This window comes from Trachemys scripta, chromosome 1 (assembly GCF_013100865.1).
Source record: "Trachemys scripta elegans isolate TJP31775 chromosome 1, CAS_Tse_1.0, whole genome shotgun sequence".
In the NCBI taxonomy this organism is placed as follows: Eukaryota; Metazoa; Chordata; order Testudines; family Emydidae; genus Trachemys; species Trachemys scripta.
Genome location: NC_048298.1, coordinates 236,019,366 through 236,031,911, shown reverse-complemented (window position 1 = coordinate 236,031,911; position 12,546 = coordinate 236,019,366). Strand labels below are relative to the sequence as shown.

Genomic DNA, 12,546 nt, shown 5'->3' with positions numbered 1-12,546 from the left:
GGGTGGAGGGGCAGCATGTGGTATGGTGAACACCTCTGCACATAACAGCAACTGGGGAAACTGAGGCACAAACTGACAATACTTGTGGCCTATACACCAGCTGTAATTAATTAGTAACCAAAATGGGGAAAGTGAGGAATATGCTTAGGCTTGCTGAGGTCAAGATAGCAGCCAAAATCAGGGACCTCCTTTGGGGAAACTGAGGCATGGCTCAGGATGGTGGGGGTCCCAGCAACAGGATGGGTGGAACCAAGTTTGGGCTTGGGTGGAAATGAGTAAGGAAAGGATGATGAACCTGCCCTGTACAATTTATTGACAGATACTCCCAGATATTTTAGGTGAATAAAGTTGCAGCCTAATTAAACTGGGTGCAAGCAAACAATGTGTGTTTTAATATGTCCAAATGTAAATGTATACTTCTCGGAACAAAGAATGTAGGCCATACTTATAGAATGGGGGACGCTAACCTGGGAAGCAATGACTCTGAAAAAGATTTGGGGGTCATAGTGGATAATGAGCTGAACACGAGCTCCCAGTGTGATGCTGTGGCCAAAAGAGCTAACATGATCCTGGGAGGCATAAACAAAGAAGTCTCAAGTAGGAGTAGAGAGGTTATTTTACTTCTTCATTTGGCACTGGTGTAACCACTGCTGGAATACTGTGTCCAGTTCTGGTGCCCAAAATTCAGGAAGGATGTTGATAAATTTGAGAGGGGTCAGAGAAGAGCTATGAGAATGATTAAAGAATTAGAAAAAACAGTTACCTACCTTTCGTAACTGTTGTTCTTCGAGATGTGTTGCTCAACTCCATTCCATCCCATAGGGCCGCGCTCATGCCGCAATATATCAGGTGCTGCCAGCCCACACCCTCTCAATTCCTTCTTGCTGACAACTCCGAGAGTGGGGCAGGAGGCTGGGTAGTGGAATGGCCATGAGCAACACATCTCTAAGAACAGTTACGAAAGGTAGGTAACCATTTTTTCTTCTTCGAGTGCTTGCTCATGTCGATTCCATTCTGGAATTGTAAGCTGGCTGTTGAAAACATTTTTCTGCCAAACAAATCAAGTTTCTTGGCTTCTTTGTTCTTGGGGGTAGAGGCGGAGAGGACCTGCTTGTCCTTTTCGCTGGCCACCAGCACCACTAGTGAGCCTGTGGGAGGGTGGGTATACAAGTACTCAAAACCTTTGGCTGCCCCAAAGTACTTTTTCTCGGCCCATTTAGAGGTGGGTGGTCTGCCACAGAGCCTTAGCAATCTTGAGGACCTCACTGTGTACAGGTAGAGCAATCCAGGCAGACGTGGAGGCCGAGAGGACATTGAAAAGGGTGTCCTCCTGCTCCGCCATCTCCTGCACTTCCAGTCCCAAGTTCTCGGCCACCCGCCTGACAGGGGCTTGGTGTTCTTTAAAGTCATCTGGGGGGCTGACCCTGGAAGGTCCCGCAACCTCCTCGTCCAGGGAAGAGGAGGCAGCCCTGGCAGCCGGTGGAGACTCTGAGGGCTCGGCAGATACTGGAGAGGGAGGTTTGGGGGTGGGCACCAGATCCTCCCCCCTGACCTCAGAGCAAGCTTCCAGTACTGGGCCCAGTTCTGTCGATCTCTGCTCCGATGTGGCCACTGAAGCACTCTGCAAAGGGGGCATCGTCATCACCGGAACGCCCCATGCTCCCCAATACGGCCACTGGCCTTGCTGCCACTGCAGTGCCGTGGAGTTGTGGTAGAGCAGTTTCCGGTGCCCAATCCCATCGCAGAGACCGGGGCAATGGGCTGAACTGGGCCTCCGCGCCAGAGGAACCACTTTCCGGCGACAAGGAAGGAGCCGTCGACGCCTGGGTCTGTTTGCTGGTCATGGCTACCGGTGAGCGCTGACCAGATGTAAGCGACCGATGGTTATAACGGGGAGAATGGTTCAGGTGCTGGGGAGATCAGCATCACAGGGAACGGTGCCACAGAGACCGGTAACACGAGGGGGAGTGGTCCCATGGTGCCAGCGACTAAGACCGACATCTAGACACAGATTGGCGAGAGGGCGAACAGCGTCAGTCATAATATGGGGAGCATCAACCCCGCACTGGGAAATAACATCTTGGCGACTGGGGGGAGTCTGGGCGATCGGCAGCGCACCTGTGACCTGCCACGGGATTGCTTGTCTGGCGACCTACGGTGCTCCCCTGCTCCCAGCGGGGTCTTAACGGCTGGCTTGCCCTCTCGGGGAGCCTTAGCCTGGTCCTGCGGCACCAGAGATGTTATAGGAGCAGGTGGAGACCTATGCTCTCTCTCTGTGCCTGGGCTTGGGATGATGACAGTGCAGGCAGGGTTGTGGATCCCATACTGCTCACCAGAGTCAGTGACAGACCTTTAAGAGGACTAAGAGCCCCAGCCACAGAGGCACACTCGTGCTGCTCCGGAGAAGGCTGGCGGACAGGCACGGTCCCTTTACCAGATGACCATTGGGCCTTCTTGCTTGGTGCTGATGAGTGTTTCTTTGCCTCCTTCTTCGGCACCGGCGACGGGAGGAGTCGGGCGCTGGTGGCACACTGCATACAGAGGCCGAAGTACTCGGTGTGGCCTGAGTAGAGGGCTCGGAAGCCGGATGGCAAGCAGACTCCATCAGGAGGGTCCTGTGGTGAATGACCCTTTCCTTCTGGGTGCAAGGCTGAAGTTCTTATAGATCCGGCAACTCTCCTTGATGTGTGATTCCCCCAAGCACTTAAGACGGCTGTCTTGGGAGCACAGGCGACTAGTAACCTGCTGATAGTAAAGGGGCACAATTTAAAGGTTATGGTGGTACTGCATTGCCTCATACATGGTGCTTGCAGCATGGCCCAAATTTAGCCCTAACTGACCTTACAGGAACACTGTGAAACTGACTATACGCAAATACAATATATATTCAGTACATAAAATAAACAAACTGAAAAAAAAGTAGAGGAGACTCTTCCCCCCACCACACACACCCCTAATCTCTTTTGGTTTTCTTAATCTTACTTGTTGTAGTAAGAGGAGGCCCTGAGACATAAACCCTTGTATCAGAGGCCCGATATGAGGCCTAAGGCCTGAACTAAAGTAATGGTCAAGACTTTGCTAACATAAAGCAAAGTTAAGCTGTGAGCCAGAGGCAGGCCCTGCTTACAGAAGCTGGCAAGGAAAAGGATGATGCTGCAAAAAGATACATACCTAAAAGGTACTGGACACTAGATATCAGAACATTCAGATACTTGCACATTCCACACAGATAACAAGGAACAGGCTGACCCATCCCAATGACAGGGCCAAAAGGGTAATATGATGAATAGAGTTGTTTTGTTCAAACCAACATGTACAAGGTGAAAGGCGGCACCTTACTTCGTAAAAGGGTTGTACCTTGCTACGTAGAGGGGTTGCACCTCAATATGTCAGGAGTGATGTGTAATCTGTTTGTACCTGTGTATAAGAATGTATCCCTGATGGATATCTTTGTCCAGCCTAGGGGGCAGTGGAAAGTCCCGCCACTGACTGAGCTGAGTCCATTGTCAAGGGAGCACATATGTACTGGCTAGCTGCACCCTAGCAGCACCCTGGACTTTGTTTGCCACGGAAAGCTGGAGACTGTGTATCTCTAAAGGCAATAAACCTGGCCGACGTGCCTTCGTACCTTACTAGAGTCTGTGGTCACTGGGGGTTCTTTTGGGATCTGCTGTGTCAGCTATCTGCGCAGAGCTGGGGCAGCACACAGAGGGAACACATGCACGCAGCCAATTGATATCAACATTGAACAGAGCAGAGCACCACACTGGGATCATCTGACAACACTTGTTAGCTTGTCACTATAGTAGGTACAAAGTTTTCAGACAGAAATGTGATTTTCAAGTTGACATTGTGCCTTTAGCAGTGATCCTACATTTCTGCCCACCTGGAGAGGAATGCAGGACTCCTAGACCTGTAGGGAATTCCAGACTGACTGTCACAGGCCTGGTGTAAAGCAGAACTTGGATGGTGGCCATCTTAATAAAAAATGTAAGCACTTTTGCAACCCTGCTTTCAGGAAATATTACTCTACAGCCAACCTTAGCTCTTTCTAATATACTGGAAACTTGACAAAGTATTATCGATCAAGCAGTTTGTGCTCCAGAAAGACCACAAGAGAAAGTATGTTTCCAGAATCACTGCAAGTGTCCATACACAAGCCGAGGACACAAAAGTAATTTATTCCTGTCTCTCCCTATTTGAGAAATTGTGTTCTCCCTCAGATATAGAAACACCTAAAAAGAGCATCTGGTGGAAAAATGTCTGCAGAGATACTCCCTGCTGTTAACAGGAGGAGGAATTTGTATGGTTTATTTTTAAGTTGGACCAATTACCACATATTTGTACCCCTATAACAGATGCTTTGACAAGAGCAAAATAAAGCTGACAGGCATTCATGGAACACCACCCTGGACTGGAAAATTATTCTTTAGAGCTCCTGAGATCAAACAAGACACTCGGAGGTTCTGTTGAGCTCAGGCCTGAAGGAACTTTCATGTTCAGTCTATCCTCATGTTAATTGGAAGGGATAGCTAGATGCACAAGGGAACTCAAGTGCATGGAACTGTTCCGTGTAGCCTAAGGAAGCTCAATGGCTCTATCATACACTGAACACAAGAGTGCATCAAACCATAGTTAAACATTATAGGGCCTCTATTTCTTTACACTGGTGGGGTGAGTCTATAATAATGAGGTTGAGGACCCATACCTTAAAAGGCTCAAAGTCAGCAACACACTTGAACTATATAGAAAGATGTAGCCTGCTGTTAACCAGGAATATCCCATTAACTCCTAAGTTTTTGACTTGCAATAAAAGGAATATTTCATTTGCAGAAAAAGTAAAAATAAACTGAATAATGAGGCAGCTGGTAACATGCAATTAAATGCAGCACTGTAGTGCACTATTAGTTATCCACAAAATAAAGGCATATTTACCCACCTTTTCTGACCCTGCATCCAGCATTCAGTAATATAAACTGCGCAACTCAGGATTTATTGTGAAGATGGCAGTTTAACAAGATGAACAACAGATGCTGCTTAGTTTACTAAGATTTTTTTTATTTTGTTTTGCTTTATTTGTAATACATAATTTGGTTAGAGAATTCATATTGCATAGGGTTAATTTAATGGCTATTTTAATGGTTATATATAACTGAACATCCTCAATTTTAAATCTAGATGAATCAAAAAATCTGTCATACTTGTTTCTAATAACAGGAACACCGAGATATAGGAATTGCCAAATTACGAGACTGGATCAGACTAGCGGTCAACCTAGTCCAGTATTCTGTCATCAACAGGAACCAGTACCAGATACTTCAGAACAAGGTTCAAGAAACCCTGCACTAGTTAGCAATGGTCTAAGGTGTGCCAGGGAAAGTTTACTCCTATTCCCCAATAGTAGAAGTTAGTTTATGCCCTACAGCATGTTAAGGGCTTATATCCCTTCCAAAATTCCTCAGGGTATTTCTTTTACCGTATAATTACTATTATAACTTGGATATTCTTACTATCCATAAATGTCTAATCGTTTTTGGACTCCTTCTCAGCTTCTGGCCTCAATGAGATTGCAGTGAGTTCCACACGCTAGTTTTGCATTGTGTGAAAATATAATTCCCTTTACAAGATTTGAACTTGCCTTTCTATTTAATTTAATATCCCCTTGTTCTCACAATATGAGACAGGGTCAACAGAAGTTCCCAATCTATCTTCTCTGTACCAGTCATTGTTTTCTACACATTTATCGGTCCTCTCTCATTCATCTCAGCTAGGATTTTCAAAGGAGCCTAGGAAAGTTAGACACTGAAATCCCATTGAAATTCAATGGGAGTTGGGCACCTAACTCCTGGGGCTCTTCTGAAAATCCTAGCACGTCTCTCTGGTAAACATGCCAGTCTTTTCAGTATCTTTACATATGACAGCTTATCCATGCCTCGGATCAATCTCAGCACCCATGCCTGAACTCCCTCTATTTCTGCTTTATCCTCCGATCCGATCTGCGCATAGTATTCCAGATGAGCGTGTACCATTGGTTTATACATTGGCATTATTTTACTCTCCAGTTAGTCTCCATTCCATATGTATCCTAACATTTTGTTTGCTTTTTAACCCAGGTGGCTGCACAGTGCGTGGAGGTCTTCCTTGAGCTAGCTGCAGTAATGTTCTGCTCTTTTTCCTGTTGATACAGGATACACTTAGGTATATGACTAGATGAAATTACTTCATGAATTATTAAAAAAAATCTTTGGTATAAAGCTTGGTTAAAATATGGGTGTTTAAATACATATTAGATCAAAATGTGATAGTTAGTGTACCTACTTTATACAATTTAATTGAGTTGTGGTAAGAGCACTTAAGTGTAGTTATGAACTAGCAGGCAAAGCAGCTACTTCTCTCAGGAGAAACCTTGGTGTGCCGCAGTGAAAGAGGAAGACAGCAGTCTTCTTCATGACTTCTCCTAAAGATTTTACTCATAAGAACTTAAGAACGGCCATACTGGGTCAGACCAAAGGTCCATCAAGCCCAGTATCCTGTCCTCTGACAGTGGCCAATGGCAGGTGCCCCAAAGGGAATGAACAGACAGGTTGTCATCAAGTGATCCATCTCTTGTCACCCAATCCCAGCTTCTGGCAAACAGAGGCTAGGACACCATTCCTGCCCATCCTGGCTAATAGCCATTGATGGACCTACCTTCCTTGAATCCATCTAGCTCCCTTTTGAACCCCGTTATAGTATTGGCCTTCACACCACCGTCTGGCAAGGAGTTCCAGAGGTTTGACAGTGCGTTGCGTGAAAAAATATTTTCTTGTGTTTGTTTTAAACCTGCTACCTATTAATTTCATTTGGTGGACCCTTGTTCTTGTATTATGAGAAGGAGTAAAAAACACTTCCTTATTTACTTTCTCAATACCACTCATGATTTTATAGACCTCTGTCATATCCACCCTTAGTCGCCTCTTTTCAAGCTGAAAAGTCCCAGTCTTATTAATCTCTCCTCATACAGAAGCCATTCTATACCCCTAATAATTTTTGTTGCCCTTTTCTAATTCCGATATATCTTTTTTGAGATGAGGCGACCACATCTGCACGCAGTGTTCAAGGTGGGCGTACCATGGATTTATACAGAGGCAATATGATATTTTCTGTCTTATTATCTATCCCTTTCGTGATGATTCCCAACATTCTGTTTGCTTTTTTGACTGCCGCTGCACATTGAGTGGATGATTTCAGAGAACTATCCAAAATGACTCCAAGATCTCTCTCTTGAGTGGTAACAGCTAATTTAGACCCCATCATTGTATATGTATAGTTAGAATTATATTTTCCAATGTGCATTACTTTGCATTTTTCAACATTAAAATTTCTTCTGCCATTTTGTTGCCCTGTCACCCAGTTTTGTGAGATCCTTTTGTAGCTCTTCGCAGTCTGCCTGGGACTTAACTATCTTGAGTAGTTTTGTATCATCTGCAAATTTTGCAACCTCACTGTTTAACAAATTCATAAACGATCTGGAAAAAGGAGTAAATAGGACTGGGTCCAGAACAGATCCCTGGGGGACACCTCTATTTACCTCTCTCCATTCTGAAAACTGACCATTTATTCCTATTCTTTGCTTCCTATCTTTTAACCAGTTACCAATCCATGAGAGAACCTTCCCTCTTATCCCATGACTGCTTATTTTGCTTAAGAGCCTTTGGTGAGGGACCTTGTCAAAGGCTTTCTGAAAATCTAAATACACTATACCCACTGGATCTCCCTTGTCTGCATGCTTGTTGACCCCCTCAAAAAATTCTAGTAGATTGGTGAGGCATGTCTTCCCTTTACAAACACCATGCTGACTATTTCCCAACAAATTATGTTTATCTATGTGTCTGACAGTTTTGTTCTCAACGACAGTTTCAACCAATTTGTCCGGTACTGAAGTGAGGCTTACTGGCCTGTAGTTGCCAGGGTCACCTCTGGAGCCCTTTTTAAAAATTGGCATCACATTAGCTATCCTCCAGTCATTTGGTACAGAAGCTGATTTAAATGATAGGCTACAGATGACAGTTATTAGTCCTGCAATTTCACATTTGAGTTCCTTTAGAACTCTTGGGTGAATACCATCAGGTCATGGAGACTTACTATTGTTTAGTTTAGCAATTTGTTCCAAAAACTCCTCTAATGACACCTCAATTTGGGACAGTTCCTCAGATCTGTCACCCAAAAAGAATGGCTCAGGTTTGGGAATCTCCCTCACATCCTCAACAGTGAAGACCGATGCAAAGAATTCATTTAGTTTCTCTGCAGTGGCCTTATCATCTTTGAGTGCTCCTTTAGCATCTCGATCGTCCAGTGGTCCCACTGGTTGTTTAGCAGGCTTTCTGCTTCTGATATATTTTTAAAAAAATTTGCTATTACTTTTGGAGTCTTTGGCTAGTTGTTCTTCAAATTCTTTTTTTGGTCTTTCTAATTATATTTTTACACTTCATTTGCCAGAGTTTATGTTCTTTTCTATTTTCCTCATTTTGGTTTAGGTGGAGCACATCCTTCCTGTATAGGCTCCCCCTCTCCCAAAAGCTTCCCCAGTTCCTAATAAATCTAAACCCCTCCTCCCTACACCATCGTCTCATCCACGCATTGAGACCCTGCAGTTCTGCCTGTCTAATCTACTCCTCCATTACGTGCAGAATTGGGTCCTCTGATTGAAACCATATTGTACAAACACTGCAAATAGTATTCACACAAGTAATCAATGTACCAACAATAGCTGCATTCCACATCACTACTCTACACCGCTACCTCGATATAACACGACCCAATAGAACACGAATTCGGATATAATGCAGTAAAGCAGTGCTCTGGGGGGGGGGGGGCTGCGCACTCCGGCGGATCAAAGCAAGTTCAATATAACGCGGTTTCACCTATAACGTGGTAAGATTTTTTGGCTCCTGAGGACAGCATTATATCGAGGTAGAGGTGTACTTGATTTAAATAAGACTACTTGTGTAAATAACGTTGCACCTTTGTGGAAATGTTTGAAGGATTGGGCCCTAATCTGCTAATTTGGGGAGTGTCACATTATCAGTCACAAAACTCTGGAACTGCTAACTTAATCAGCACTCATTCCTGAAGCATTTCCCATAGTCTGACTTGATTCTGCTTTGCAAAACTCCACACCCGCATGGTAAATAAATTGGGGGGGGGAAACAAGCAAGTAAAATATTGCTTTCATTAAAATATTGTAAATTTAGGTTAGTAGAATTTGTGTCTCCGCTGGTAAATTTTCATAACAATTTTGCAAGGATGACTCAAATGCAAAATGTATTCATAGTCAAGGAAGAATGAGTAACTTGCACCAAGTTATCTTGATATCACTGAGATGTCAGTTACTCAGTTCCATACCCTGGCATGACAATTGCTCCTAAATGTTCTACAAGTGTTGGTTGCAGATTTTTTTTTAAATGCCCGAAGAGCAATAATTGTTGCCTCAAAAAAGGCAATAACCTCCAGACACACAGACCAAGACTTTATTTTCCCTTTAAATATGTGCCCCAGTTAGACTCTGAAATATGTGACCCAATTTTTCAAAAATGAAACTGATGGGTGCTTTGAAAAACTGGGCCACTTACTCCGGAACCTCAATTTAGGGCTTTGATCCTGTTCCCATAGAGATCAACGGCAATAGTATCCTTGAGTTCAGCGATGCAAGACAATGCCAAATGTGCCTGACTTAAGCACCCATTCTTCAAAGTCTCATCCCTAATATTTTAATAAATACTTTGTCCTTCTATAGCACATTCTTACAAAGTTTCACAGACAAGTTCATCATCACATGCCCTTCCTAGCTAAGAATTATCCCCATTTTACAGATAGGGAAACTAAGGCAGAGAGAAATTAAGTGACTTGCATAAAGGAAGTCTGTGGCAAAATTATAATATTTAGGTCTTATAAAGAGAAGTCAGTGTTTTAACCATAAGACCATCCTCACCCTCCTTTGAATTTCATATCAACACACAACAAACATTTGGAGGATGCACTGTGGTAAAGTGCTCACCAGCTACTAGTAGGCTGGCCCAGATCATATGAGAAGTTTGGTTTTCTTTCATGAAATCTGAGTCTGATTCTGCACTCATGCAATATTTTGAACTCAGGCCAGGCCGTATTTAAAGTAAAATACCTGCTTCCTACCCTTATGGCTTTAAAGGAATCCTGTGCATTGCTAAAAGCACATCAGGGATTTCCGTCTAGCTTACTGTGTGGCCGGAGGAACCCAGGCCAAGAAACCTCTCTCCCACAGAAATCCCCCATGGGTTTTGCAGCCCCCAAACTCGCCCCCCCATGGCTAGCCCCTGGCCCTGCTGCTCCCTCCCCCAGATGCCCATCCAGGCCAGCCACATGGCTCCTTCCTTGCCCCTCCCCCGCACCAGACTCCCAGCCCTGGCCTATGCTGCCTCCCCATTCCTCCCCCCCCCCCCCCGTGATCATCCCCAGTGTCCCCGGCGGCCCCCTGTTCCCTCCCATTTTGCCCCGTCACTGCAAGAAAGAAGCTCCCCTGCTTCTCTGCTCACCGGGTAGGCAGCGGCAGGCACATCGACTCCAGCAAGCTCAGACAGGCAGGCTACTCTGGTCCAGGCACGTACCCGAGCACAGCTGGTGGGCAGGACAGGACAGGGACAGCTTCCCCCCTCTGGAATGTGCCCTCCCCAGGCGGCTGGAGAGGGGCATGCGACCATTCATGCCCCTCCCTAGCGTTGCCCTTGCATGGGGGTCACTCACAGGCATAGGCCTACCACAAACCAAGCAGGGCTTAAACCCGGGAACTCAGGGCATGCCCCACTTGGGGGGGTAAGTCCCCACTGGGACCTTAACTATCACAACTATGCACTTAATAACTATTTAACACTAACCAACAAAGGCCCAAAGGCACGAAGTCCAATGGAAGAATCTGCTTGCTCTTGACAAGCAAGAGAGGCACTCCGACTGATCACCAGGGGTGTTGAGGAACTGAGAGAGCGTGAGCCAGCAGCACCTGATATACCACGGCATGAGCGCAGCACTCTAGAGCAGGGGTGGGCAAACGTTTTGGCCTAAGGGCCGCATCGTGTTTCGTAAATTGTATGGAGGGTCGGTTAGGGGAGGGGGTCGTGGCCTGGCCCCCACCTCCTACCTGCCCCCTGCCCGGGACTCCTGCCTCATCCAACCCCCCCACTTCTCTGATGGCCCCTCTGAGACCCCTGCCCCATCCACACACCCCCGCTCCCTGGCCCCTGACTGTCCCCGGGCCCCCGCCACCCCATCCAACCCCTCCTCTCATTCCTGATGGCCCCCTGCTACCCCCTGCCCCATCCAACCACCCCTTCTCCCTGTCCCCTGACTGCCCCCTTCCGCCCCATCAACACCCCCCCCTCCTTCCTGACTGCCCCTGGGGACCCCTGCCCCCATTCAACTCCCTGTCCCATCCCCCCACCCCGACTGCCCTGACCCCTATCCACACCCCTGCCCCCTGACCACCACCCCGAACTCCTCTGCCCTCTATCCAAGTCCCCCCCTCCCGCCCGGTCCCTGCCCCCTTACCGCACTGCCTGGAGCACTGGTGGCTGGTGGCGCTACAGCCATGCTGCCCGGCTGGAGCTGGGCCATGCTACCGCCGCCACAATGCAGCACAGAGACCAGATCAGGCCAGGCTCTGCAGCTGCGCTGCCCGAAGAGCTCACAGCCCTGCCGCCCAGAGCATTGCGCCGCCGGCGGAGCAAGCGAGCTGAGGCTGCGGGGGAGGGGCGACAGCAGGGGAGGAGCCAGGGGCTAGCCTCCTGGGCCAGGAGCTTGGGGGCCGGGCTGTGGGCCAGATGTGGCCCTTGGGCCGTAGTTTGCCCACCCCTGCTCTAGAGGGAGCTACAGCCAGCCCTACGGGTACTGCTAAGGCAAAAATCTCCAACGGCCGCGCATGTGGGCGCACGCACACCTAGAATGGAATCAACATGAGCATGCCTTATAGTGACAGACTCGAAGAGCTCAATCTACTTAGCTTAACAAAGAGAAACTTAAGATTACAGTCTGTAAGTATCTAAAAAGGGAAAAAAAACTGCAAGGATGCATCCGAAGAAGTGAGGTTTTTACCCATGAAAGCTTATGCCCAAATAAATCTGTTAGTCTTTAAGGTGCCACCAGACTCCTTGTTGGTTTTGTAGATACAGACTAACACGGCTACCCCCTGATACTTGACACCATACAAAGGGAACAAATATTCAGTAATGGGCTCTTCAAACTAGCAGAGAAAGGTATAACACGATCAAATGGCAGGAAGTTGAAGCTAGATAAATTCAGATTGGAAATGAGGTATACATTTTTGACAGTGAGGGACATTAACCACTGGAACAATTTACCAAGGTTTATGGTGGGTTCTCCATCACTGACAAGTTTTAAATCAAGCTCAGATGTTTTTCTAAAAGTTCTGCTCTAGGAATTATTTTGGGGAAGTTCTATGGCCTGTGTTATACAGAAGGTCAGACTAGATGATCAGAATCATCCCTTCTGGTCTTGGAATCCATGAATAAACCACATCCA

At 46.5% G+C, this 12,546-nt stretch overlaps 1 protein-coding gene across 7 annotated transcripts in view; it reads right to left on the bottom strand.

The window, feature by feature from the left end:
- LIMS1 (LIM zinc finger domain containing 1) overlaps positions 1-12,546 on the bottom strand; it is a 127,687-nt gene that overhangs the window by 36,271 nt on the left and 78,870 nt on the right. The window contains exon 1 of one of the 7 annotated variants that reach the window (XM_034758075.1): positions 10,551-10,730. The exons of the other annotated variants lie outside the window; for them this stretch is intronic. Within the exon in view, the coding sequence (XP_034613966.1) occupies positions 10,551-10,715 (165 nt within the window). The 5' untranslated portion in view covers positions 10,716-10,730. Of the gene's footprint in view, positions 1-10,550; positions 10,731-12,546 lie in introns of those variants that run through there. 7 annotated transcript variants of the gene reach the window in all.